The sequence below is a fragment of the Ictalurus punctatus genome, chromosome 19, assembly GCF_001660625.3.
Source record: "Ictalurus punctatus breed USDA103 chromosome 19, Coco_2.0, whole genome shotgun sequence".
Taxonomy (NCBI): Eukaryota; Metazoa; Chordata; class Actinopteri; order Siluriformes; family Ictaluridae; genus Ictalurus; species Ictalurus punctatus.
In genome coordinates this window covers 13,011,377-13,038,937 of record NC_030434.2, presented here as the reverse complement: position 1 = coordinate 13,038,937, position 27,561 = coordinate 13,011,377, and the positions used below count along the sequence as shown (strand labels likewise).

General features: G+C 40.8%; 1 protein-coding gene across 2 annotated transcripts in view; it reads right to left on the bottom strand.

Annotated features, from left to right (window-relative positions):
* Positions 1–27,561, bottom strand: part of gramd4a (GRAM domain containing 4a) — a 58,491-nt gene that overhangs the window by 17,094 nt on the left and 13,836 nt on the right. For both annotated transcript variants that reach the window (XM_053688197.1, XM_053688198.1), the window contains exons 3-8: positions 24,373–24,487; positions 10,801–10,921; positions 8,758–8,819; positions 1,951–2,086; positions 1,606–1,631; positions 1,352–1,443 (exon numbers count right to left, since the gene is read on the bottom strand). In XM_053688197.1, the coding sequence (XP_053544172.1) occupies positions 1,352–1,443; positions 1,606–1,631; positions 1,951–2,086; positions 8,758–8,819; positions 10,801–10,921; positions 24,373–24,487 (552 nt within the window). The remainder of the gene's footprint in view (positions 1–1,351; positions 1,444–1,605; positions 1,632–1,950; positions 2,087–8,757; positions 8,820–10,800; positions 10,922–24,372; positions 24,488–27,561) is intronic.

Below are 27,561 nucleotides of genomic sequence, written 5' to 3'. Positions count from 1 at the left end.
TATCACCACAGAGAAATGTCCAAAAATGAAATAACTGTCAAGGTCTTACTGCTGCAATATATTAAGCAGTATTATAGAGAGATTAAAGTATTATAGAGAGATTAACCATTCACTTGTAGCTAAAATGGGACTTTATCTATAGAGCTGCAGCAACAATTTCCATGGGTTTATGGGGAAACAAAGGTCATTAGTCAAGTAATTTACTGCAAATGTAAAACACTGTTATGTCTCCAAAATGATAACAATAATGTAGTGACATGAAGGGTGAAAGACAGACACAGATCTTTAAATAGGAAGACACGCAGAATCTTCACTGTGTCCATGTCTGGAAGTGAATTCTATTGTGCTGAAATGGTGGTGACGCTGTCTTTATTTATTATGGGATATTGAATGTTAAAAAATAAAAATAAGAACAATAATTCAACAGAACAAATGGGCAGAGTGATGGATGGATAGACAGACAGACAGACAGAGACAGATATATACACAGATATAGTATATGGACATATGTAGAGTGACAGACAGATTACACTGACACAGACAGACAGACAGACAGAGAAATACACAGACAGACAGACAAATACATAGACAGACAAATACATAGATAGACAGAGAAATACACAGACAGACAGAGAAATACACAGACAGACAGAGAAATACACAGACAGACAGACAGAGAAATACACAGACAGACAGAGAAATACACAGACAGACAGAGAAATACACAGACAGACAGACAGAGAAATACACAGACAGACAGACAAATACATAGACAGACAGAGAAATACACAGACAGACAGAAATACACAGACAGACAGAAAAATACACAGACAGACAGAGAAATACAGACAGACAGACAGAGAAATACACAGACAGACAGACAGACAGACAGACAGACAGAGAAATACATAGACAGACAGACAGAGAAATACATAGACAGACAGACAGACAGAGAAATACATAGACAGACAGACAGAGAAATACATAGACAGACAGACAGAGAAATACATAGACAGACAGACAGACAGAGAAATACATAGACAGACAGACAGACAGACAGACAGAGAAATACATAGACAGACAGACAGACAGAGAAATACATAGACAGACAGACAGACAGAGAAATACATAGACAGACAGACAGACAGACAGAGAAATACATAGACAGACAGACAGACAGAGAAATACACAGACAGACAGACAGACAGACAGAGAAATACATAGACAGACAGACAGACAGACAGAGAAATACATAGACAGGCAGACAGACAGAGAAATACATAGACAGACAGACAGACAGAGAAATACATAGACAGACAGACAGACAGACAGAGGAAAGTTCAGCACTTACAATAAAGGCAATGGCTGACGTGTACACTGAGTGCCAGTTGGATAAGGCTGACAGGTTCCTCAAGAAGTTAGTTACAGGTCTGGCACCCCGCTCTGCATGTGTCAAACAAACACACACACACACACACACACACACACACACACACACACACACACACACACACATTTTAGAATTATAATACATTACTCACACACTCAATGTTCAACTGTGAAAGAAATGAAAGCTTAAAGACGTAAGGTGTAAAAACGACTCACTAAGTCGCCTCATATTTTCTGTTAACCTGAAAAAGAGAGAGGAGCATGTGTCACATGGGATTTGTCGATTTCCACTCATGCGCATAGATGGATAAAGTTCATTATTAATGATTCTGTCTGGACATAATAGTGTAATGCTGCATGTAGCCCAAAAGGTGGTGAGGTTGAGCATTCTAACAAGCTACTACATTAAATCCTAGTGGCTTAAATGAAATGTGATGGCAAATTCATGTCATTCAAACAAATAGTCCAGACATAAAGAGCTGCGTAGCAACAGATTTAAAACGATGAAACAGAACATGTAGGGGAGGACCTGAGTTCATCAAGTTCTTTACTCTGCTCTACCTCTTAGCACTGAGCGGCTCCTCTGGCTCCACTGTGTTCTCCTCCGGCTGGAAACGGAAGTCCTCGATGTAAACCCCGAACCTGTCGTAGAGCCACTTCTGCAGCCGAGAACACAGTGTCTCTTTCTGTTGTTTCTCTGAACCCGGGAGAGAGAGAGAGAGAGAGAGAGAGAGAGAGAGAGAAAGGGTCAATAACTGACCTGACTAGCTCTATTAACCTAATTTACTGTGTGTGTGTGTGTGTGTGTGTGTGTGTGTGTGTGTGTGTGTGTGTGTGTGTGTGTGTGTGTGAGTGTGCAGCTCTCCTGCTCCACATTCTACTCCACAAATATAAAAGGGCTCCTCTGGCCTAGATAAGACTCTTCTACAAATTTAGATGACAGCCTGAAATAACAGGCTCTGATGCTCCCTGAAGTAGAGTCGTTTTCATGCGAAAGCCCCTTGTTACACAAAGACAACACATCAGAGAGATGATAAACTTTATCCTACCGATAATGCTGTAGATCTGGAGCTACCACACACACACACACACACACACACACACACACACACACATACTAGATCTATCAGAACAAATCTCACTGTTGCCTCACAATTTTAGCTTTTGCCTCAAAGACTCTTGTAACTTGGAGACCAACCCCCCCCCCCCCCCCGCCCCCCCCCCACACACACACACACACACACACACACACTCCGAAAGACTACAGTCATTCATTCATAATCTTTATTGGCAAAAATTTACATCGATTATAGTTTTTCTTTCCTTTTCCTTTGGTTCGCCCTGGTTATCTTTGTGTATAATAGACTGTAGGCCTATACACACACATTGTTACAAAAAGAATAACAATGATTCATTATCAGCGTAGTCAGTGATTAACAGCACCTATATCCTGTCCTAGAAAGGATATAGGTTTGGTCTGTCCTAGATCTCCCTCAGACCGCTTAACTGAAACGGAGCAGTTTGTAGCATACACACATGCGCATCATGTGAACACTGGTTTTGACACAGCTATAACGTACGTGTTATATAGGTATAACAATAACGAACAGTAAGTTACAATCGGTAACTTTTTCCTTCCTTAAAAAACTAATGGCCACCTTGGGCCTGAATGGGCTGTCAGGTGTGATGCTAGTGACTGCCAGCCTAAAGTCCTGGTGGACACCGAGCCTGGTACGGTCTTTTGTTTTTATTGTTACGAACGCGCTGAAGGCCGTCTCGGACAGGTACGCGGTGCTGAAGTGAAGTCCTTTCAACTTGTTAGGTAACAAACTTATTAATGCCAGAATAGTAGAAAGAGAAGGATCATTTAATTTCCCCTTGTAAAAAGCTTTGGGATGACAGCAGATTTTCCTAATCCAAAATCTGTGACATTTGAGGTTAGAAAGCGCCAATCCTCCAATGGATAATTGGGGCATATCACAGACTGATACTCAGTAACTACAGTATGACCTGACCACACGCAACAGTTTAGGTGAAATACAGTTAATAACCCAGTCATAAACTCTAGGTGAGGTATGCACTCCAAAAACGGCAGTAAAAACAAAGGTCAAAGATCAATTTAGGAATGTAAAACCATAACAGATTAGGGATCGGCATTCAGGCAGCATTTAATCCAGCCGATCTTGAAAACGTGATTGAGAGTACTGAAGTCCGGAGCATTCACACCTCCCTCCAAAGTATTTCTTATCAGAGTCTTCCTTTTAATTCAATGTTACTGCTCCACAAGAATTTAAGTGAGTTTTATTTGTATAGCACATTTACCACAGTAAAGCTGACCAAAGTGCTGAGCAGAGAATTTAAATAGTACGCAGTCGATAGACGAGCAGGTCTTCTGGGTTAACGTATAAAGACAAAGCTGGGTAAACAATCCTAGAAATGCCTTCAGCTTTAGATATCAAGACACGACAAGACATAGTTACGTTTCTTTCTAGACAGCAGTTCAAGACATTCTTTACCTTCTGTGTCTGTTGTGAAAAATGATCTAAAATCCCATCCGCGGGTGATTTACTTATTAGGATGCCCAAATATTCTAATAAGAAACCTCAATACCTTGTGTATGACCTTTACCGAGACTGTGAACAGGTATAATTTCACTTTTATTTCCATTGACTGTGAGACCAGACGCATTAGAAAATTAATTCAAAGCATGCAAAATAACTAATTAGAAAAGGTGCGCTCCAATATTAAAATACCCTGAACAGCTACACAAAGAGTAATAAAAATATCGAGAAACTCAGCAACCAACAAAAATGGCAAAAAAGGACACCCCTGTCTGATGCCCTTGATAATCATAAACCCCCCCCCGCCGGTATTTTAAGAAACACCATTTAACCAAAGATTCACTGCTGTTATTACTTTTGTAAAAAAAAAAAAAAAAAAAGTCTGAACTATTTTAACAAGGGGACAGCCAAAACCAAACCTATGCAAAGATTCAAATGTAAACTCGACCGTGTCAAAGGCCATATACAAGTCTAAAAATAAAATATTTGCATTATCGTCGATCAGTTCCTTATCAGCTAAAATATCTGGAACAAGCCGAATATTATTTGCTATATGCAAAATACCTTTCGTGAAGTCAGATTGGGAAACGGCGACAATTTATTTTAAGCATGGTTTCAATCTATTTGCGCAAAGGGAAGCTAACAATTTATAATCGAAATGAAGTACAGTAATTGGGCGCCAGTTATCTAAATACAAGGAATCTTTGTAAGGTTTTGGGATAAAAGTGATCAAGCCCTGCTTCGTGTGCTCAGACGATTCCCCTTTCTGTACGCAGTCTTTAAACGCTAATGAAACAAACTTTATGTCTTGACAAAAGTGTCTTATAAAACTCAAAAGTCAGTCCATCTGGACCTGGGCTTATATTAAGGGGAGCTTTCTGAATAATCGCATCCAAGTCTTCCAAAGTCAAATCCATCTCACAAGACGACCGATCTCCATCACTTATAACGGGTGTGAATGAACCCTCTCAAAAAAGCGATCAGAAAACTGTGGTTTAAATGAAGAAGCATAGAGCTGTGAATAAAAATTGGAAACAAAATTAGAAACTCTGGCTTCGTCTGTGAGCAAATCACCCTCGATATATAGAGAAGATATTCTTTTAGCGTTCCCTCTTTCCTTTTCTAAATGAAACAAATATGGCACATTTTTCTCCCCGAATTCTAGCCATTTCACTCTGGAGCTAATAAAAGCACCCTTAGCCTTTTCTTATAGGTTATTCAATTCTTCTTTTAGGTTGTGCAGTTTTACTTTATCATCTTCATTTGTCTGTTGCTTGCCTAAAATTCGATTCATTTCTTCCAAGATAGATAAACCTTAAAGATTTCACCTTTGCCAACTGTTTACTAAATCGAATAGAGAATTTTCTACACTCGTATTTGAACATCTCCCAATTAGAAGATACCGAAACAGCAGGTTTTGCCTTCAATTCTGCAATAATGTTCTTAATACCTGAACTATAAGAGGGAATCCGTAATAGAGAACAATTTAGCTTCCAGTATCCCGGGTTTCTATGACAACCAGCACCAGAATCAGGTCGATAAAAAGCATGACCTCTGACGGGAGCATGACATATACCACTGGACTTAATAAAAGGAGACATGAAGTCTGATATAAGACAGTAATCTAGACACGATTTTCTCGAGAGATCCGTACCAAACCAAGTATATGAACAATCGTTGCCAGCAAGCATAAACCTGTAAGCATCCAATAGAGAAAGGTTACTACAAAAATCATTAAGAATAGTGATATAGCTGCATGATTCTCGTTTTGGAGGAAATCTGTCCAGACATGGGTCTGGAGCTTCATTAAAATCTCCTCCAACTATTACTGCAGCAGACGGATATTCACCTTTTAAATCAAGAATTTTAGAAGACAGATCCTGAAAAAAGCAAATGATTTGTGTATGATTATTAAAACCATAAACATTAGCCAAGATAAAGAAAAAATATCCCCCAGAAGAAGAACAACAATAATCCCTCTACCGTCGGAGGAAGACAAAGACTGGAAGAACGGATCCGCAAAAATGACCGTCAAATAAAATCAAAACTCCAGCGGAGTGATTAGTACCATGACAGAATAAGACCTTACCTCCCCGTTGATGACGCCAAAAGGTTTCATCTTTAAAACACGAACGAGTTGCTTGAAATAAAATAAGCATCCCTTTTCTGTGACATACGAAATAAAAATAAAGCCTTGTGTTGAGATAAATCACGAATCACGTGAGAGAAAACGTGAAAACGACATAAGAACCCTATCAATACAAGGAAAAATTCTATACAACTGAAGAAAAATCTTCCTCCGGAATACCTGAAACCCTTCGATACCATCGCCTCTTGTAGGCATCCAGCTCATCTACTTTATTTATTTACTGCAGCCAATGTCGACAGCTGAGAGTCCATCCATCCATCCATCCATCCATCCATCCATCCATCTTCTACCGCTTACTCCTCCTTCAGGGTCGCGGGGAACCTGGATCCAATCCCAGGGAGGATCGGGCACAAGGCGGGGTACACCCTGGACAGGGTGCCAGTCCATCGCAGCAGCTGAGAGTCCATTTTATTAACTTTAACAGCTGTATCCTCTGATTTTTTTAGCACCAGCGTCACCTCTTGTAGCGAGATCAGAGATGAGGATGGAATTGGTTGTGCCCGATTTATCGATCTCCAAAAGTTTCTCCATGAACGTGTCCTGCTTCTCACCCAGTCTCTCAAATGCCCTCTTCAAGCCAGACGGCATTTGGAGGATCTGAGGCTGGACGTCGCATTTTCTGTAAAGGGCTTGGCGCGGGAGTCTCGGGAAGCATAAGCAGGTTTGGAATAAGTATGCACACGTTTAACACTTTCAGTTCTTGGGAAATCGTCCACCTCCGTCGTGACGTCACACAACCGTGCTAAGATCCACGTGCTGTGTAGTCTATCCAGTCAATGGCCGTTGACGAAAACGGGACAAAAACCTCTAAAAAAAATGTAGGAATTCACTAAAGACAGTATCTTTGAAGTATGGGGAGCGTAGACAGAGTAAAGATCAGCGCGTTGAGAACAAATCAGTCTTCAAAGGGGAAGAAAAATCAAGTTTTGCACAAAGATCAGGAAAGAGCCGAAAAAAGCAGCCTACACCGACGCCATCATGAGGATGCCTCCGGAAGCATGTTTATATGCCGGGTAAACTCCCAGGCACGGTGCCTCTCGAGACACAGCCTCGCTTCCTTTTTTGATGATGAGTCATCGGCACTTTTACGTTTCTTAGACATGCTTTATACATAAAATACTGATGCTCTGACTGCAGAAAAAACGAGCTGCTAGCTGAAACTGATTGAGCGTGGGTCACTGACTACGTTTACACGGACAGCAGTAATCTAATTATTGACCTTATTCTGAATATGACAACAATGTGATTAAGGTGTTTACATGAGTCACTTTTAGAATATTCCTTTCATGTTCCTGTTTTACGTGTTATAGAACATAGATCGATTAACAGCACACGTCATTACGTCCCCGCGCCACGCCGTCCGACGTTCCTCGAGAATTTCACGTATCAACATACAGTCCGTCTTCGTTATGGGACCGTATACAGTTTTGGGTGTTTTTATTTTAAAAAATTACGAACGCTTCAAGTGCGGTTAATTATTTGTCGTGCTGTATGTGCTAATAAACAACTGCTTGAAGCGGTGGGCTGCGTCCCAACCCGCATACTTACCGTCTATATAGTAGCTGAGGTGCATGTATTTCACCTACTATAGGCCTATAGTGGGTAAGTATGCGGTTTGGGACGCAGCCGTGCTCTCTTGTTTGACGGTTCGTAAAACGGGTGAGCGCTGCCGTGTGTGATCGTGTCCTGTCACAAAACACGTGAAAAATCCCACGCGACTTTGATAGTGTGATTAAAGTGTGTACATGTCTGTAATGCACGTCGATAATGCGACTAAAACAGGAATACTCCACACGTCTTAATTCCATTCGTGTTTACTTCGAGTATGACCTTAATCAGATTAAAGTCATCAATAATGTTTACATGCTAGTTTCTTAATCAGAGTATCGTCTTAACCGGGTTAATATCGGATTACTGTTGTCCATGTAAACGCACTGAATGACGTGCACATATTGTTTTTCCAGGGAATTACCGCTTTTTACGTTTCTCTGCCATTATTATTATTTTTTTACATTGGCCTCGGTATTGCAAGCATATGATTTTTAATAACATTTTAAAATGTATTCATTTCACAATTAAATTAAAAATAGTAGAACATATTTTGCATGTTTGACCTCAAAGCAAATGAGATCCACACGACCCTGCTGTGAACTCTGAACCCCAGGTTGGGAACCACTGATTTTTTTCCCATTTCTAAGTGAAACATTTCTCATTTTAAATTGTTTCTGTTTTGTTTTTATAAAGAAACAATGCGTGTCCATGTAAGTAGTGAACAATTTATCAAGTAAGCAATTTAACAAACAAAAGGCACTGATCTAAGTCGTTTTCTGTGGCCGATTATCAAATGCTTGTTGGCATAAAGTGCACTACGTAGAATCTCCATTGCCGTTACACTGTACCCTATGTAGCGAGCATATAGTGAACAGAAGAACACTAATCCAATTGGGTGTTGGTGTAATGTATGTTGTTGGGTGCTAAATAAAAGAAATTCCAGGTAGCATACAGACTGGAAAGAAACATTTAACATGGATCAATGAATATTCATACTTAAGTATTTGAATGCTAATTTTTTTTTAAATGTATTAGTATATGCACAGCAAGACAAACATGTACTTAGTGCTTTTGTATTTCCATATCCTAACCCACACGTTTGGTTACCTGTGCCATTTGCAGAAGGTGACTGTTGTTTACGGGAGATCTGGGGAGGAGAGTCTTCTAACCTGATACAGGAAAAATCAAGAGAAAATGTGAAATGTCCATACAGTACATACTTTCTTCATGAAAGAATCCTCAGACGGTCCTAGACAAATGGGATAGACAGATGTGTTGCTCGTCTGTCCCTTATCTTTACAGAAGGTCTTATTACATCCCGAGTTCTCTGGTATTTTAATTTGGAATTTAAATAATGGAAGCAACTTGATGTGTTGTCAGCAATGTATTTGTGAATAAGCATTATTTTGTATAACTGGTGAAAGAAGGACAGTTGGTAGTGGACTATACTGTACAACAGGCTGGCGGATACAGCACTTCAGCGTTTGATTGCTGGAGAATGCTGTTATGTCTTTGAGGAATCCAGGGTCAACAGGAGGGAGGTGATAAAAGCTATTTTTAAATTCCAACGAGTCCAAGCAAGGCTTGTTGAGCCCGCTATGGCGAGCCCTGCTCAGGGGGCAACAGCATCATAACTCCACCCATCACAGAGCACAGCAGGGATAAGAAAGTAAACAAGGGCCAAAAACCTAGCCTTGGACTGGTATTTTATTCCCTATAAAAGCGTGTGTTCATGTTTGCTGAAACGTAGCTGAATGAATAGTAATGATTCCATCACATAGTGAACCAGTGTTGGTGATAAACTTTTTAAAGGGAACATACAGTGTAGATCCCATTTTAATCTGTGCTTTTAGGGCCAAATTCAGCACAGTTATGGCTAAAATGAGAATGTTAGCGTCTTGCTTCAACAGGCAGACATGTACGCTGGGACCACTAGCTCTTCTGCTAACCTTTTCGTAATAATAGCAGCATTGTATATGCTTATCGCCGGTAGTTTATAAATTGATTGAGAGGGAATGTGTTGGTAAGTACTAGCTACTCAAGTTTGTTACATTTCCAGACATGCGAGTAACATTGTTCTATTGCATGATTGTTATATAGTGATTAAAGGCACGATGCCAGACAGAGATGGCAGAAAATTAAAGGAGAACTGAAGTAGGCAGTGAAAGGGACAGCTTCCTTATCAACAAGGGTGAAACAAGGTTGTTGTTTTCACCCTCGGTACCGCCCCCACTGCCGTTTTGCTTTTTTATATGAATAAAAACCATTTCGTTCAGTTGGAGAACCTTCAACGGACGCTACAATTATAAACCGAAAGCAACTGCTCCATTCAGCATGAGCTGTAGAGTCGCAGCACAGAATAATAATGAATCTTCAAGATCGCCGATATAGTGATACTATATACAGATAATAACTTGCTCCTTGTTAACTTATACGGCAAATTCAGTCCTGCAGCCTAAGTGATATGAAGAAATTGTGACCTAAGATCATTAAAATCTCAATTTATCTTTTTAAAATGATATTTGAAGGCAAGAATGACAAGCTTTGAGACTGAAAAGCCAGTTCATCAAGCAGTGCTGCAGTTTTATGGTAATCAGAGTGCTGCTGCCGAATAATTGTGAAATGAATAGTTTTACTGACTTTTACAGCGGGCGTGTCACTACATTTGTGGATGGTAATACTGTAGGTTTTTTTTTCAATTTCAGAATGTTTCGATTTTCCTTTAAAGATTCTTTGGCTTCATCTCTCCAAAATAATTTGCCGTTTTGTTGTAATTATTTTAGATTATTAAATGTACAAATGAAATAAAATTACGCTATATTAGTAGTGTCATTCTCATATTCATTATTGTGACCACACACAGTCTGTTTATAATGTCTACCAGGGTGATAAATAGTTAAAGTACTAAAACTAGCTGGTGATATAGTGATATAGTTTTTTTTTTTTTTTTTTTTACATTTGAGCCCCTGCCCTTGAGGAACTCTCTGCACATCCCTGTAGAAAACTAATGTTTGGGAATCTAAGGTGTATTTTGTACTGACTTGATAATGTAGAAGTCATAAAATAAAGTAAAAAAGTCTATAACAGAGTTTGTTAAAGAAAAAAAGAGAAATAGTACTGTACCTGTGCACATTTAAGCACAGTGCTCACCTGGCTTTCAGCACATCATTCATCTTCTGCTCCAAATCCAGCCTCCTGCACCGCTCCTTCTCCAGCTCCTGCTTTAGCGTCTCCACGTTGGTCTCCTCTCGCAGCTTCCTCAGCTCCTCCTCTGTACACACAACACAATCACCTCACACTCAGCACTGCCCAAATAATATGTTACTTCAGAAACATAAACAGACTACAGCGCATTGTCCTTCCCAGGTTATAGGAATGATGGTGATGGGGAGAGGGTATGTCTCATTTCAACTGTCTGTAATCGGTCTTTCTTTTCCCCGCTGATAGTTGAATGTGTCCAAATGACACACTTTATACACTACTTCAATTCTCTCCCTCTATTCAGTCAGCAATCCATTCAGCATAAATATCAGCTGATCTGCTGCACGCGTCCAGCTGTACCGAAGGTCATAAATATTTTAGTGCCAAAACTCGCGCCTTTCAGCCAGCACAACGTAAACCAGAATGAAAGGCTGTTATCTGTAGACCGCACACCCCATGGAGAGAGTCATTAGCGGAAGTGTTTGAGGGGAATTGTGGACCTTAGGGGGTCTGCGATTATGAGCGCAACTGAGTTGAGAGCTGCAGCACTCACGTTCAGCTTCTTAGACCCCGTTTACACTAGTGCGTCTGTTTACACTAGTGCGTTTTCGTTTTAAAAACGTAGGAATTTTGCTACGACCCTCAAAAACCAAGACTTCGCCGAAGACCCCGTTTTAGTTTGGAAACTCCGGGCTCGCGTTTCCGTGTAAACAGACCGAAAGGAGGATTTTTAAAACCCCACACTCAACACTCAGGCACAGCTGCGACAACACCATGCATTCTTCGAAAATCTGGGCTACATTCTGTGAGTGAAATTGCTTGATTTAGGAAGATTCAACTTGGAGCTCTTCAGATATTTAAAGATTCTTTCATCAGAGACTGTGGCAAATTATGCAATGACATGAGGCATGTTCACTGTGAACTGGAGAGAAGCATTTAGAACCTTGGAGTGTTCAGACTGTGGACAAATATAAGTGCAGAATGACTCAGACATCATGACCTGGTTTACAGTGAAAATAACTTCAACAGGCCAAGGCAAACAGATCATGCATCAATGTATGGAGATTTAAAAAAAAAAAAAAAAAACAGTACAGAGTATCAGTGCATCTGAAAATGTATTACTGCTTCTAATCCATCAGAAGGAACTCCAGCAGCAACACCAGCATCAGCTCTCTACCACAAATACAGTCCCATTTACCCATCTCATCGATTATACAAGCACTTGAACTATTGCACCAGAAAACTGCAACTGATATTGAGTATGGTATTGGGTATGGTCCTAGCAGGATCATTCAAACAAAAAAAAAAAAAAATCAAGAAGCTGTACCAGCACAGGGTATTTTTATGGCACAAATGCAGCATGAAATGACAGAAATACTTCAATACTTAGTGTTGCACAATCAATTGATGGAGTGATAATTGCTACAGAGTAGCAAACAACACAAACTTTCAGTACTTTCAGGTCTTTATGAAACAGGTCTTAAAACAGCCAATCAGACAATGACCTGGATAACCAAACAACCAATGAGACAATGACCTGGATAACCAAACAACCAATCAGACAATGACCTGGATAACCAAACAACCAATGAGACAATGACCTGGATAACCAAACAACCAATCAGACAATGAGCTGGATAACCAAACAGCCAATCGGACAACGGGCTAGTTAACCAAACAGCCAATAAGACAATGAGCTGGATAACCAAACAGCCAATCCATCCATCCATTTTCTACACCATCCATCCCACAGGGTCACGGGGAACCTGGAGCCTATCCCAGGGAGCATCGGGCACAAGGCGGGGTACATCCTGGACATGGTGCCAATCCATCGCAGGGCACAATCACACACACATTCACCCACCCATTCATACACTACAGGCATTTTGGACATGCCAATCAGCCTACCATGCATGTCTTTGGACTGGGGGAGGAAACCCCAACAGCACAGGGAGAACATGCAAACTCCGCACACACAGGGCCGAGGTGGGGAGACGACCGTGCTAACAACTAAGCCACCGTGCGCCCCTCAATCAGACAATGAGCTGGTTAAACAAACAGCCAATCAGATAATCCAAGTACATCTTCCATGTTGAAATTAACACTGGTGATAAATTGCACGCTGAAATGATCATTCTTTACTGTCGTCACTATCAGCATTCCAGTTGGTGAACAATAATTTAGAGCTGGAACCCTAAGCTCGGGCCAGTACTTGTTTCATACACACAGCTGTCTGTATTTGTTAATATCCATGTGTTTAAAATGTTCGACAAATGTTCATGTTTGAGTCTCCACAAGCTGCTATGTTCAATATCCTCCAAAGCAGACTCTGTGCTGGAATATACCAGAATTCCTCAGATTTCATCCGCTGCCAACTGCATTCTGCGCGCTAAATGGCTAACTAAATTATTCAAGTGTTTGTCTGTCTCTTTTGTTTGCGCCTTCTTTCTGCTGCCTGGAAGTCATGTTCAGACAGAGTAGCATGGAGGCAGATACTGGAAAACAACTCCATCACATTGGCAAGCTCCCTGAAGCCCCAAACACACACACACTGACTAGGTGATGGGTCAGGTTTTTCCATCAATAAGGACATGCCCACTGATATGCCACATATTAACAAAAAGTGCTTCTCATAATATCTAAGCATATGCTGAGGCTATGAGGTAACTTCAGGGTATAATGCTGAAAATTAGGTTACAAATAAATGAGGTTTCATGGCTTTCTTAGGTTTTTGCCTGCCACTGATCGTGTCAGACCTACTCACACTGGTCAATAGTCAGAGTCAACAATAGACATAATTAGTGTGAGTACCACAGCATGTTGGAGAATTTTTAAACACATCACTACCACTGTGCATGGATACACACAAAGTACAAACCCTGTCACAACATATACAAAGAACCACTACTTTTTGTCCAGAAAATACTGTTAATATGTCATTTCATTTTGTGAGTGGAGCCTATACATTTCCCACAGGCCTCATTTCACATCCATCTTCTAATGAGACTGTTTAGCATGATGGAGCAGAAGATTAATACAGCACACACACACACACACACACACACCTCATCACCACCTGTGAGACCTCATAAAAGATTCAGCAGAGTTCTTTCTCTTTCTCTCTCCCATTCGCCGACCCCCCCTGTCATTTCTATCCTGTGAAGTCGTTCTTTATAGCTGTATCTCTTTTGCCCTCCAGTTCCTTTTTCATACTAACTGGGCTAAATGTACAGGGGTAGTGTGCCTGGTTCCTTTCTTATTAGAAATACAGGACAAGGTCCTCCTTGTGCCATCAAAACAGCTATGACTCTTTGTAGCAGATCCTTTATGTCCTGTAAGTTGTGAGGTAGGGCCTCTATGGATCAGGACTGTTTGTCCAGCACGTCCCACAGATACTCGATTAGATTGCTGTTGAATTTGGAGGCCAAGTCAACAACTTGAACTCTTTATCATGTTTCTCAAACTACTCCTGAACATTTTTTGCAGTGTGTCAGGGAGCATCATCCTGCTGAAAGACGTCACTGCTATTAGGGAATACCGTGGACATGAAGGGGTGTACTTGGTCGGCAACAATACAACACACGCACCCGGTTGTCCACATGATGTAAAAAAAAAAAATTTAAAAAACGAGATTCATCAGACCAGGCCACCTTCTTCCATTGCGCCATGGTCCAGTTCTGATGCTCACATGCCCATTGTAGATGCTTTCTGCAGTGGCCAGGGGTCAGCATGGGCACTCTGACTGGTCTGAGGGGCTAGCCTTCGATCTCCACGTGTATCAGTGAGCATTGGGTGGCCATGACCTTGTCGCCGGTTCACCGGTTGTTCTTCTTTGGACCACTTTTGGTAGGTACTAACCACTGCATACCGGGAACTCCCCACAATTTGCCCCTTGTCAAAGTCAGATACTTTTACACTTGCCCATTTTTCTTGCTTCCAACACATCAACTTCGAGAAACGACTGTTCACTTGCTGCCTAATATATCCCACCCCTTGAAAGATGCCACTGTAACGAGCTAATCAATGCTATTCATGTCACCGGTCAATGGTTGTAATGTTATTGCTGATTAGTGTACACAAGTTCAATTTTCAACTCTGACTGATCAGAAGTGTTTAATTTTCTATAACAGCATGGATCAGACAGTAGTTCTGGCTGCAAGTCAAATCACATCTTTATATTAAATGTACTCGTTCTAATACATTATCATCATTTCTGCAGTAACACCTTACACAGCGACTTGACAAGCTGTTTCTTTTTTAAATTAGCTTTAAGACAGAAAAAAGTAATTATTATGCATGATTATTATTATTATTATTATTACTAGTATTATTATCATTACTATTACTATAATAAGTGGTGTTAGGAAGCAAGAAGGAGAAACAAAGAACAGAAGAAAAATTTCAGACAGAAATATCATTGTATTAAAAGACCCCTTCAACATAGTGGAAATGTATACAAATATGATGTAAAACTTTGTAGGTGTGTGTGTGTGTGTGTGTGTGTGTGTGTGTGTGTGTGTGTGAGAGAGTGTGCGCACCTAGTGCCATCCTCTAAATCTTAAGAAGCTTAGCCGTATCTAATCTAACCATGCCATAGACAGCATGTAAACCTATTAAGACCAGAGTGGAATGGGAGGGAAAGGGATAGTGAGTTAAAGGGGACACAGCCTGAGGGATACACTGAATCAGGCAGCTCTCTTTCTCCCTGTCTCTCTCCATGTAATTAGTATTGATTATGTCAATCTGGTCAATTAGCATTACATCTGAGGCATGCTGGCATGCTCAAGTCATGTGCCTATCGCACTCACAACGTGTGTAATGCAGTGGTCATGTACGTCTATCATGTGCCTGAAAAAGGAAGTTCATGCTGTTGGAGAACCATAAACATACACAACCCTACTGAAAACAAAATGTGATGCCATTACTTCATGTTTTTAAAAATAAATTGAGATAAATTATAAAATAATACATTTAAATATCAATTTCTAGCACAAAGTTAAATGTATGTTATATCTTATCTATATAAAATAAAACACAAAGAGCGCTCTGATTGAGGTTCTGGTTTACTGAACATAAAGTCAGGGGTTCAAGCCCCTGCACTGCCAAACTGCCACTGTTGAGCCCTTGACAAGGGCCTTAACCCTCTCTGCTCCAGGGGTGCTGTATCATGGCTGACCCTGCTCTCTGACCCCATCTTCCAAACAAGCTGGGATATGCGAAAAAAATAATTTCACTGAGCTGTAATGTATATGTGACAAATAAAGGCTTCTTCTTCTTCTTCATCTGTTTTGCATGTGCTCCCAAAAATAAGCATTTTAAGGATTACTCTAGGTCACTCTTTATTCCACTTCCCTTTTCTGACATATACATATATTTCCCATATTCTTATACATATCCTCTAACAGCTGAACCAGCTTATTCAGCGCAAATATATCCACTCAGAAATACCCAACACAAATACTGAAGTAATTTAATTCCTACAACAGCACAGAAAGAAATGAGTAGACCATACTTCACCAAAAACCACACATAAAAACAACTCCAAGGCTCTATTACACTGCTTCAGCTTGTGGTAAGGTTTATGTAAGGCTGAGGTTGCTCTTGTGAATCTTGATCTTGTCAGTTGAGATGCTAAGGCGCTCCTAATCTAAGGTCTATGGCGTCCATCTTGATCCTTAATAAGCTATAACCCAAACTCAGTGTTGGATCTATCGTCTATCCACGGGGGCAAAATTCTCCCCATAAAAGAGTTTTTCTACTTTTACTATTTGATAAGGTCGAGGACCTGACATAGAGACCTGAGGCACTCCTAATCATACAGGCTGCCTCTGCTAGTAAAATCCCAGTGAGATTTGGGCTCGAACAAAGGCTCTATTAACAGAAGAAGCTGTTAGTGCTGCGAGCACTTTGTGTAAATTCTGCACGGTCTTTTCCATAACATTAAGCAAAGCTTTCAAAATGACACCACCGGCAGCCATGACTCGAAACATACGATAGTCTGTCGGATCACCATTAACTAAGCAGATGAAGCATGGTCTCATCTTTGTTAGTTAGTGGCTGAAAATAAATGCTCAAGATCCATTCGGAATCGTTTCTTTTCGGCATTTGCAAGGACCGAGTTTTAGGAAGCTGCTACACACCATCATTCTAATGGGAATGCTGTCCTTTTGTCCTCAGACAACGTTTGCAGCATGAGCAATGCAGCAAAACCGGCAAAAGGTTAAACGGAACAAATTTCACCAACACAGCAGAAATATTGAGCTGTGAAGACTTCCTGACACATTAGCAGCTGTGAAGGCCTGACAAGATCATTAAAGCACAGACTTTCAACAAACAGATGAAAATGGTTTAGATTGCAGTTGCAACAGATCTGACTCACAGGCAATCAAAGACTTTTTTGGAGTCGTTCATCTTGATTTGATGACGACTGTGAGATCTGGTGCTTTAAAAAAACAAAAAGCGTTTACTCAGTCACGTCTTGAAATCTTACCTGGTTTGGGTAGTAATTTTAACACAGCTCACAGCATGATTTACTGCTCTTTAAAACACACAGCATGAACCACACACTCGAGTATGTGACATTATTTTTGTATATTAACTTAGAGAATAAGTTGTTCATTTGTAATCGATTATGTTTCTTTGTTTTCCTCAGCAAATAACTGGCAGCATTTCAGACCACATAAATGATTCGAAATATAAAATAGGTTATTGGTTACACTATAAGGGAGAGGTACTAGACATGTACAACGTCTAGTACACATCCTGTACCAAAACCACTTCCTGTTTCAAATTAGTTTCGGCTTTGAGCAGCCAAGACTTCATACACACAGTAGTGTGCAAATCCTAAAGTGCTGCATTTGCACAAGTACAATACATGACTGTTTCAATCATTTATATCAAATGTAACACCGCCAAAAGCCTGGATTTGCCTACACCTACACCCACATTTTGTGTTACCTTGTGAATATTTTTAGACAATTAATTAATGAATCATAAATATTACACAGCAGTGACTGCTGGATATACATAAGAAGACTGAAACTGATTCTATCTAATCTATCACTAGTTTGACAAATAAACTATTAGGGTTGAACAATTCACGAGGTCTCACCAATGGCATAACATGAATGACTTGATTTTCTATGGAGTTTGTTGTGGATAAAAAATGCCATAAAATAAACAATCAACTAGCATCCAGCAAAGGGGAGAGGAAGGACTGACGACGGGCACCTAGACACATAGAAAAAATGTCAGTCAGGTGACTGTGACGGCCCTGTAGAATCTTCCAGGACTTCTTCTGCAACCAAGCCTTGGTGGAATTTGATGCATGCTTGGGATCATTGTCCTGTTGGAAGGTCCAACGACACCCAAGCTTCAGCTTCCTCACAGACGGCATGAGGTTTTCTCATAGGATTTCCTGATACTTCACTGAATCCATCTCGCCTTCCACACACTGTAGGTTTCCAGTGCCAGAGGATACAAAGCAGCCCCGGAGCATCACCGAGCCTCCACCATGCTCGACTGTGGACAGAGTGTTCTTTCTTCATTCTTCTTCCTCCAGATATACCGCTGATCCATCGTGCTGAAAAGTTCCAGTTTTGTTTCATAGCTCCAAAGAACAGAATCCTAGAACTTCTGTGACTTATTTATATGATTTTGAGGGAATTTTCTTGTGCTTTTGGGTCAGTAGTGGTGAACGTCTTGGAGTTCTGGCATGGAATCCTTCTGTGTTTAGTACGTGCCTTACTGTGCTCACTGAAACCTCAGTGCCTGTTGCACCAGGTCTTGCTGCAGGTCTTTTGCAGTCACTCGAGGGTTTTTCACAACCTGCCTTCTCACAAATCTGGTTGCAGCCGTTAATAGCTTCCTTTTTCTGCCCTGAACAGGTATTTCATGTACTTTCTACCCCTAACCAGTTCAGGTATTTCATGTGTTCCAGCTCAAGCACACCTGGTGTAGCTAATGAAGCCCTTGATTAGTTTAGAATCAGGTGTGCTTGAGACAACACCTGTTTTGTATATTTGTGCTGTTGTGAGGGATTCTATTCAGGGGGTTGAATAATTTTGAAACTGGACAAATCATTATAAGTTGCATTTTCAGTTGAATTCGGGGAAACCGCTTGAAGCAGTCCTTGTGTTATACTATTTAAATTGCTTTTGTTTGATTTGCAAAACAGCTGAAAGTCTGTACATTTTGACAATAAACCTGATTTGCAATGCTGGCTGAATCATTTTGATTGATGCAACTGTATATTGAAGTTGCCTATTTATGCCAGTCACCCCTGTTACACAATAACTATAATACATCAATTAGTACAGTATATTGTCTTAGCAATGTTATTAGCAATGTTATTAGGAGGATGTCATCAATAAAGCAGGACACATTGTTCCATATTAAATTAGAAAGTACTGCTAGATCACATTTGTGTGATGATTTTCAGTAATCATTAGCGAGCTTCTCTACATTGTGAGTCTTCAGGGACATAGCGGGTGCGCTGTCATTCTGCTGGAACTGTGATGACGTGACATGCCAGCTCTCACAGCAGTGCCCACCTCATCCCTTACAAACACACACAGTCGTAGCTCTATGAGACTGCGCCAGCGTTTCAACCCAACAATGAGGCATATAAAGCAGAGCTCCTGTGGCCGCCCTCCTGCCTACAGAGTGCTACTGTTGCATGGTAACCTGCTTGAAAGAACAGAGAAGAAGAAAGCGGGGGTGCTTCAAATAAAGAAATAGTCCCTTACAGTTTGCCAGGCACATAATGCACAGGATATTCCAGAGGAAATGTTGTGTAGAACATAGCAGTCACAAGCCAGCAGGGTGGACAATGGATAGTCATCATTATCAAGTCAGGCTATTAGTCTAGGACATTTCCTTTATTCATTAGGCAGATGTTTTATCTGAAGCCAGTTAGAATTGACAAAGGATACAACCCAAGTATTCGAGAGGTAGAGACTTTCTGACATGTGGGATTTAAACTCACAACCTTCCAATCACCCGAACAGATCTCATCACTGTACCAGAAGCTTAACTGCTGAGATATCACAACCCACACAGTCAAATATAGATCTGATCTCCCACTCAGGCATAACCTTTAGCTAGAAAATAAGAAAAGAAAAGAAAAGAAAAGAAAAGAAAAAAAAAACTCACTGCCAGCTTATTCCAATAGAAAACCTCTTCTCACCATATTACTGGTTTCAAATCAATGTACAAAAGGTAAGTCTGTCAAAAAGGTCAAAAGGTTCAGTACATGGATGTGTGACTGTGTGATCATTCTTTCACTTCCCTGATTTACTTAATTATATATGATTATCCCCCGAAGAGCACTTTCTACACATGCCAAGTTGTTTATAATTAGTGCACGTGAATATAATGTTAATCCAGGAGCAGTTTATTCTCTTTAGAAATATTAGCACTCAAATTATAACTGCCTAATGAGAGAGAGAGAGAGAGAGAGAGAGAGAGAGAGAGAGAGAGAGAGAGAGAGAGAGACCAACTCTGTTCTGATCTTAAAATCTGTGCTGTTATGGAAAGACCAAACTGTTTGAGCTATGTTTTATAATGATGATGATTGAGGGTGACATTGTTCTAGTCAGCAGTGTAATGTCCCTTTAACTCAGTAATCCCCTTAAATAAATTCACTATAGTTTACTATGGTACATTATACCAGTGGTTGTCAAAGTGGGCTTTTATGACAGTGCATGTGAAATATGTCTAAACACAATGCTTGAATCATTACCTGACAGAACTGGCACTGGGAGGCATAACCAAGTAGTAAGGAATAACATGTGACAAACTGATATCATGGTAAATATCCTGATTTCTGAGCCACTAACACGGTTAAAGATTGTAAGGATAGCCTCTAATCCAGATCATAAATATCCTATCTGCTGCTAAGACAGCTGGAAGATGGTTACATCAGCACGCGTGTGTGTGTGTGTGTGTATGGGGTGTATGTGTAAGAAGAGGAGGCTCTGGCCCTGGGTATACTAATCACATTACTAACTTCTTACTGACACGCACACACACACACACACACACACACACACACACACACACACACACACGGTCTCAGTGAAGTCACATTCCTGGCTAAGTGTCCATGGGGCATCCTGGCACACAAACCGCACTTTGCTGCGCATCACTAAAAGTACAGCGTAGCCAATTAGTCCTGCTCAGATAGCATGAAAGCACCAGACAGGTAGGTTAAACACGAGAAGGACACGCCTTTGACTTCTATTTGACTTTCCTTTGCCGGTGTTTACACAGACACCCACAGACACACCTCTGATAAACTTACTGCAACATGACTCATACAATCTGAACTCTCAGGCATGTCAGGGAGCTGAGGAAGCGGAATGCGTCCGAGAGATCCTGCAACGTGAACTTCTTCGTCGAGCATGTTGGAGCAGCGCATCGAGAGATAAGAGATGCAAAAATAGATTTGTTTCATAAGTTATATCGGTATAAAGTCTCTTTCTATGGTAACAGTGAAAAGCTGCGCACCTCAAACCTGGCTTAAGTTACACGACTTTTCATGACTCACAGTCAGTCAGCTCTAGCGTGCACATTTCAGGGCCAGTTGGAATTGATGTTACTGATACAGAAAATTGAGAAGCATATTAGACGGACGGAATTTCATGCCTTGCCTCTTGATTGAGTTTCATGCTAGACCTGCTAGTGAGTACATCAAATGTTTCGATTTTTTTCCCCCCTACCCAACTCCAGATGTAGTCTGACAGTGTGTGCTGTTCAAACGATCCAAACGTTACATTCATTATCTGATAATGAAAAGCGAGAGTAGAAACCATGTCAACGTATGACATGTTTATTGACATGGGGGTGGGGCTTTGGCAATGGAGGGCTGGCACTGACAGAATCAAAACTGTTGGATTTTACTCCTTTTATACCTTTCGAACATACGAAATCAAATTATTGCTGACAATAATGTCTTTTGCTTGCTAATCTGATTAACAGTTTATTGTGAAACCAAGTCTTTAAGCACATATATCAGAGAAAGCAATAGCAGCGAGGTAAACATGCACTTCTAACAGCAAATAAGATCTTACACTAAAAACTGCTCAGATCCAATACCCACTATTAGCGTTGTGTACCAAATCCACCAAAAAATACTAGATCGGATATCAGAGAAAACACACTTTGGGACTCAGGTCCTGTAACAAATGGCAAAAAAAAATCTAAATTGGATTTGGAAAACCTTTTTTGGGGGGAAATGTTTACATATGAGACTTTATAATAACAGTACGTAAATAATCGTGCACTAATAGCTGAATTAATACTTACTTAAATATGACCTAATGATGAGTTAAGGCATGTACTAATCACAAACTAATGTAGAGCTAATCTTAACTACAACGTAATGACGCAAAACGGGCTGAGAAAAAAAAAAAAACATTTTAAAGTTTAGTAGTTTCGAAAGAAAATGATCAGCTGATAATCAATGTGACATTGTGCCATCTCTATCTGAAAATTTGTATAGTGTAGATATTATCACAGTAAAGGGTTTGAAAGCTTTTTAAAAGACACATTAAACCAAGTCAAGGACTGAACCAGGGACCCAGGGGCAAATTAATAACAAATACGGAAATATCCTGCATTTGACAGAGAATTGCGGACTATATGCTGCTTTTGGAGAAGCTGAATCTAGCCAATGAATCCTGTGTATTATATTTTCTGACTGTCTCAATCTTTCCAAACTTCTCATTATTATACTGTATACTGGAAGGGGAGAAAGCTGGAGTCAGCATGTGTCTGCGTGGAATTGGGAATCCCGAGATAAACCCGTACACGTATCTCCTGAACGCAAGTAACCTCTGGTCAGCTGTATTGCAGCGTTAAATGGGTCAGTGCTATTATTGTGCTGTTAATACTGGGATAAGAGGGGTCAAAGGAGACTTAAAGGTAAACACACACACACACACACACACACACACACACACACACACACAAGTTAATATAGCTTCATCATCACAAAGACATTAAAGTTACTGAAAGGAAAGTGTACGAGAGAGAGAGAGAGAGAGAGAGAGACATGAGTACAGTGTTGTACACACCAAACAAAATGCCAGTGTTCAAGGATATAGACGGACACAGAGTCCCCCTCCTGCCACACTGTTCCATCTCTCACAGCTCCCTGAAAACTGAAAAATGTCCTACTTTACTATATCTAACAGCATACAGAGTCCATGAACTGTTACCTCCAGTCCAGACCTACACGTCACAGACATACGCAATTATAACTCACTACATACATCCAAATAAATGTATAATTGCTTTAGCAGCATGAAGACATTATCCTACAGCATTTCATCTTTTATTCTCCAGCACAAAATGTTTTCTATAACACCCCAGCACAGATCGTAGCTCTGGCTACAAGCTCAGATTAACTCACTTGTTCTAGTATGTTACCGTTTCTATAGTAACAACTTAAACATGGACTTGTATGGATTTACAAAAAAAGAGGCAATTTTAATACTGTGAAATCTTCTGTCAATACGTACAGGATTTTGCGGAGGTGTGTTTTTTGTGTGTGTGTGTGTGATTGTTGCGGCCAAAAATGCTCGATTCTGCTGCGTCTTTTTTCACATTTTGCGGTGCGGCTTGCGAAATTTTTGGTGCTTTGTGCGGAATACGCGGAATTGTTGTGCGCGGTCTTTCACGGCGATGTCTGCTGGTAAATGAGACCGTTTAGCTGTGCTCATGTTTGACGTGTGATGTGAATCGAAGAGGGCTTTGGCTGATTGCGCGTTGTGATGGCGTCACATGACGCGTATTGTCGAGTTTGTTTGATTTTGCGTTAATTTCCGCGATCAAAAAATCCTGGAGGGACTGTTCTGTAAGGATGCGTAGCGTTGTTGGACGGATAACGGTAACTCACTAGCTTTACGAACATTCCACGACATTAAATGTAACTATAAACGTACAATGTGCCGTTCTTTGATTAATACAAAACCGTTAGTGTTGGCAAACAGCTGTGGTAGAAGATGAATACAACACACTGGGATGTGCTGTTATTGGAAAATAGTGGAATTTGGGGTGGTACCAGTATCTCCACTTTACACTGGGTTGAATCCCACCACCTTGTTATTGATTATGTTCCTATAACATCACACTCTGTTGGGTTCTTATTCCTTATAAAGGATACGTCTACATGTATATGATTCCCTCAAAAGGCCCAAGTTCCCAAGTTCCTCACCAATAAAGGATCAATGAATCACTCCATGAATCAATTACATTAAGTCAATGAAGTCAATAATGAATCGATTAAAAAGACAGAGTAATCATGTGATCTGTAATTTACACTCTAACTAAAAAAGAACCCAAAGTGTAAACCTGAACCTAAACCTAAGCCTCATGCTGAACTAGTGATGCTGAACTAGTGGCTATAACACACACACACACACACACACACACACACACACACACACACACACACACACACACACACACACACACAAACACTAACACAGGAAGCCACATCTCTTCATCAGTACTCACGCAGGAAGTGCTTCTCCAGTAAGGCAATCTCTAGATGACCTTTAACCTCATTGAGGCGTTCAGAGTCGCTTCTCAGGTCCTGCATGGCAGCCATGCTGAGAGCTCCCGATCCAGCCTGTCCAACACACACACACACACACACACACACACACACAACACAGATGTGGTTACAGTCTAGTAAGTAAGTAAGTAAGTAAGTAAGTAAGTAAAGTCTATTTATATAGCCCTTTTTAAAACAATGTTTATAGAAGACATACAGTAGACACAAGGGGGAAAAAATCAGTAGTAAGAAATCAAATTTAAAAAAATAAAAGAAATAACAGGCTAATCAAATCAAATAGAATGAATAAAAGAATATGAATAAAAGCAAGTATGGAAAATGAACTGGTCTGAGGAAAGGCCCCAGTGAACAAAAGCGCTGCTATGAGATACTTTTTAAAAGTGTTAATTGAATGAAAGGCACGTAGGTTCTCAGATAGAGAGAGAGAGAGAGAGAGAGAGAGAGAGAGAGAGAGAGAGAGAGAGAGAAAGAGAGAGAGAGAGAGAGAGAGAGAAAGAGAAAGAGAGAGAGAGAGAGAGAGAGAGAGAGAGAGAAAGAGAAAGAGAGAGAGAGAGAGAGAGAGAGAGAGAGAGAGAGAGAGAGCGCCACAGTTTAGGTCCGTAGTGACTAAAGGCCGACTCGTCGCTTTTCAGCTGCGTTTTGTGTACGACCAGCAGGTTGCTTACATGGATGACCTAAGTAATCTAGCAGGAGTAGCTTTAGTAATCATATTACAAAGGTATGTAGGCGCACCACCATGAAGACATTTGAAAATGAATATCAGGATTTTAAAATCAATTCTGTAAGACACACACAGCCAGTGAAGTGATCTAAGTGTCGGAGTGATCTGATTCTTCCGGCTAGTGCGTGTCGGTATTCTTGCAGCTGCGTTCTGAACTCTCTAAGTGTAAGTGTTTAATGGAGCTCTTTGTTATGCCTAGTAAAACCCTGCTGCAGTAGTCGAGTCTAGATGTAACAAATGCATGTACTGTATGAGTTTCTCACCATCTGCGTGGGAGAGAATGTCACGTACTTTAGAGAGGTTACGAAGGTGATAATGCGCTGTTTTACAAACAGTGCTAATATGTTTTTAAAACTGAGATCACTGTCAAACACCGAGATCCCTAAAGTCTCAACATAGTCATTTGCCTTGAGAGACGAGGTGTCGTAGGTGTAGATATGGCATAATTCACTTACTCTGTGCATTATTTCCGATAATAAGTACCTCTGTCTTATCTTTATTTAGCTGCAGGAAGTTCTGACATCGACAGGTTTGTGCTCTCTATGCAGTTTACAAACGTGCTAATCGACTTGTGGGCATCTGGTGCAAGTGAAAGATAGAGTTGCGTGTCATCTGCATACTTGAAGGATGGAAGGAGATGTTATATGGATTAATTACACCAGCTAATGGTAGCATATATACGTTAAATAACAAAGGACCCAAAATTGAGCCTTGAGGAACACCACGAGGTACCGCATGACGTGGAGGTGTGCGTACCCAGTGCAACATAATATTCCCTACCACTTAAGTAGGATCTAAACCAATCTAGGACTAGGCCTGATAAGCCAACGGGGTTTTGCAGTCGGTCAAGCATAATCCCATGGTCGACTGTGTCAAAGGCAGCACAGAGATCTAAAAGAACGAGAACTGACAGATTACCCGAGTCCTTATTTTGTTGCAGATCATTTAGAACTTTTAGAAGAACAGTTTCTGTGCTATGGTTGGACCACTCTTTCTCGGTCACTCTTTCCCACATTCACACACGTGCACTCACACACACACACACACACACACACACACACACACAGGCTGAGGATAAATGCAAAGCACCCAAAATTTGTGTAAACCCCACAGAGCGCATGCGGCTGGTGAACAGGGAACCACCTTACTGAAATCCACGTCTTTCTGCTTCCTGGGACGCCCTGAAAATGCAAAGCGCTGTGTCAAACAGAGGGTCGGATCTCCCAGCGTCCAGCAGCGTGCGATGCAGGGAGCAGTCTACATTCTCGCTCAGACTCCATGCGCACGGAGACGGCTGGAGGGGGTGAGGAAGTAGACGAGGGAAAGCATGAAGGCGTGAGAGGCAGGATATCGCTTTAAGAGGCCACTGCGACTGACGGTGCGGGTTTGCTCTTCTCTCTGTCTCTCTCTCTCACACACACACACACACACACACACACACACACACACACACACAATGCAGCACCCTGTCGTTGCAATAGGCTGCTTTATACACACAATGCGGCAGACACATTGATGGGTACGAAGCAGAGGGAACCCTTTTTTTATGTGTGTGAGGCATTTTTATTTGGAATAGAACCCCTTAATGATGCGTGACTGCAGGAAATGGAAAATGTAAATTAGTCGCATGACTCATTCCTCCAAACAATCTGCCGTACAAAGCACTGCATCCTGGGAATGCTAAAATTCCATCCCTGCGTAGGAAACTCCGTATTCCATACACACTCCTTCGAAACTGCACCATACCTGTGTATATGATTACACAGGGTGTATCGTCTACATGCTAACCTACCGCACAGCATTGTGGGATATCCTGAGTGCGCTGGATAGTCTACATTGTGTTTCCAGACATGATTCTAAAATTAGTAGTGCTTTCAGATACACAGTCCCCTCCCAAAGTATTGGAACAGGAAGAACAGTTCTGTTGTTTTTGCTATACGTTGAAGACATTCGGGTTTCAGCTTTCATTTCCTGATATCTACATCTAGATGTGTTAAACAACTTAAAACATTGCACCTTTGTTGGCAGACCACCCAATTTTTAGGTGAGCAAAAGTATAGGAACAGATAGTTTTGAAGTCAATTAAAGTAAATACCGCTTCATATCTGGTTGCGTGTCCCTCACTTGTAATAACTGCATCAAGCTTGTGACTCAGTGACATCACTTGACTGTTGCATTCTTCTTTCGTGATGCTGTTCCAGGCTTTTACTGCAGCTTCTTTCAGTTGTTGTTTGTTTTCAGGCATTTCTCCGATCAGTCTCCTCTTCAGGGGGTGAAATTCTGCTCAACTGGGTTAAGGTCTGGTGATGGACTTGGCCAGTCTAAAACCTTCCCCTTTCTCCCCTTGTTAAAGTCGGTAGTGTGTTTTGAGTGTGAGTTGTCAGTGTGTTTTGTGTGTGAGTTGTCA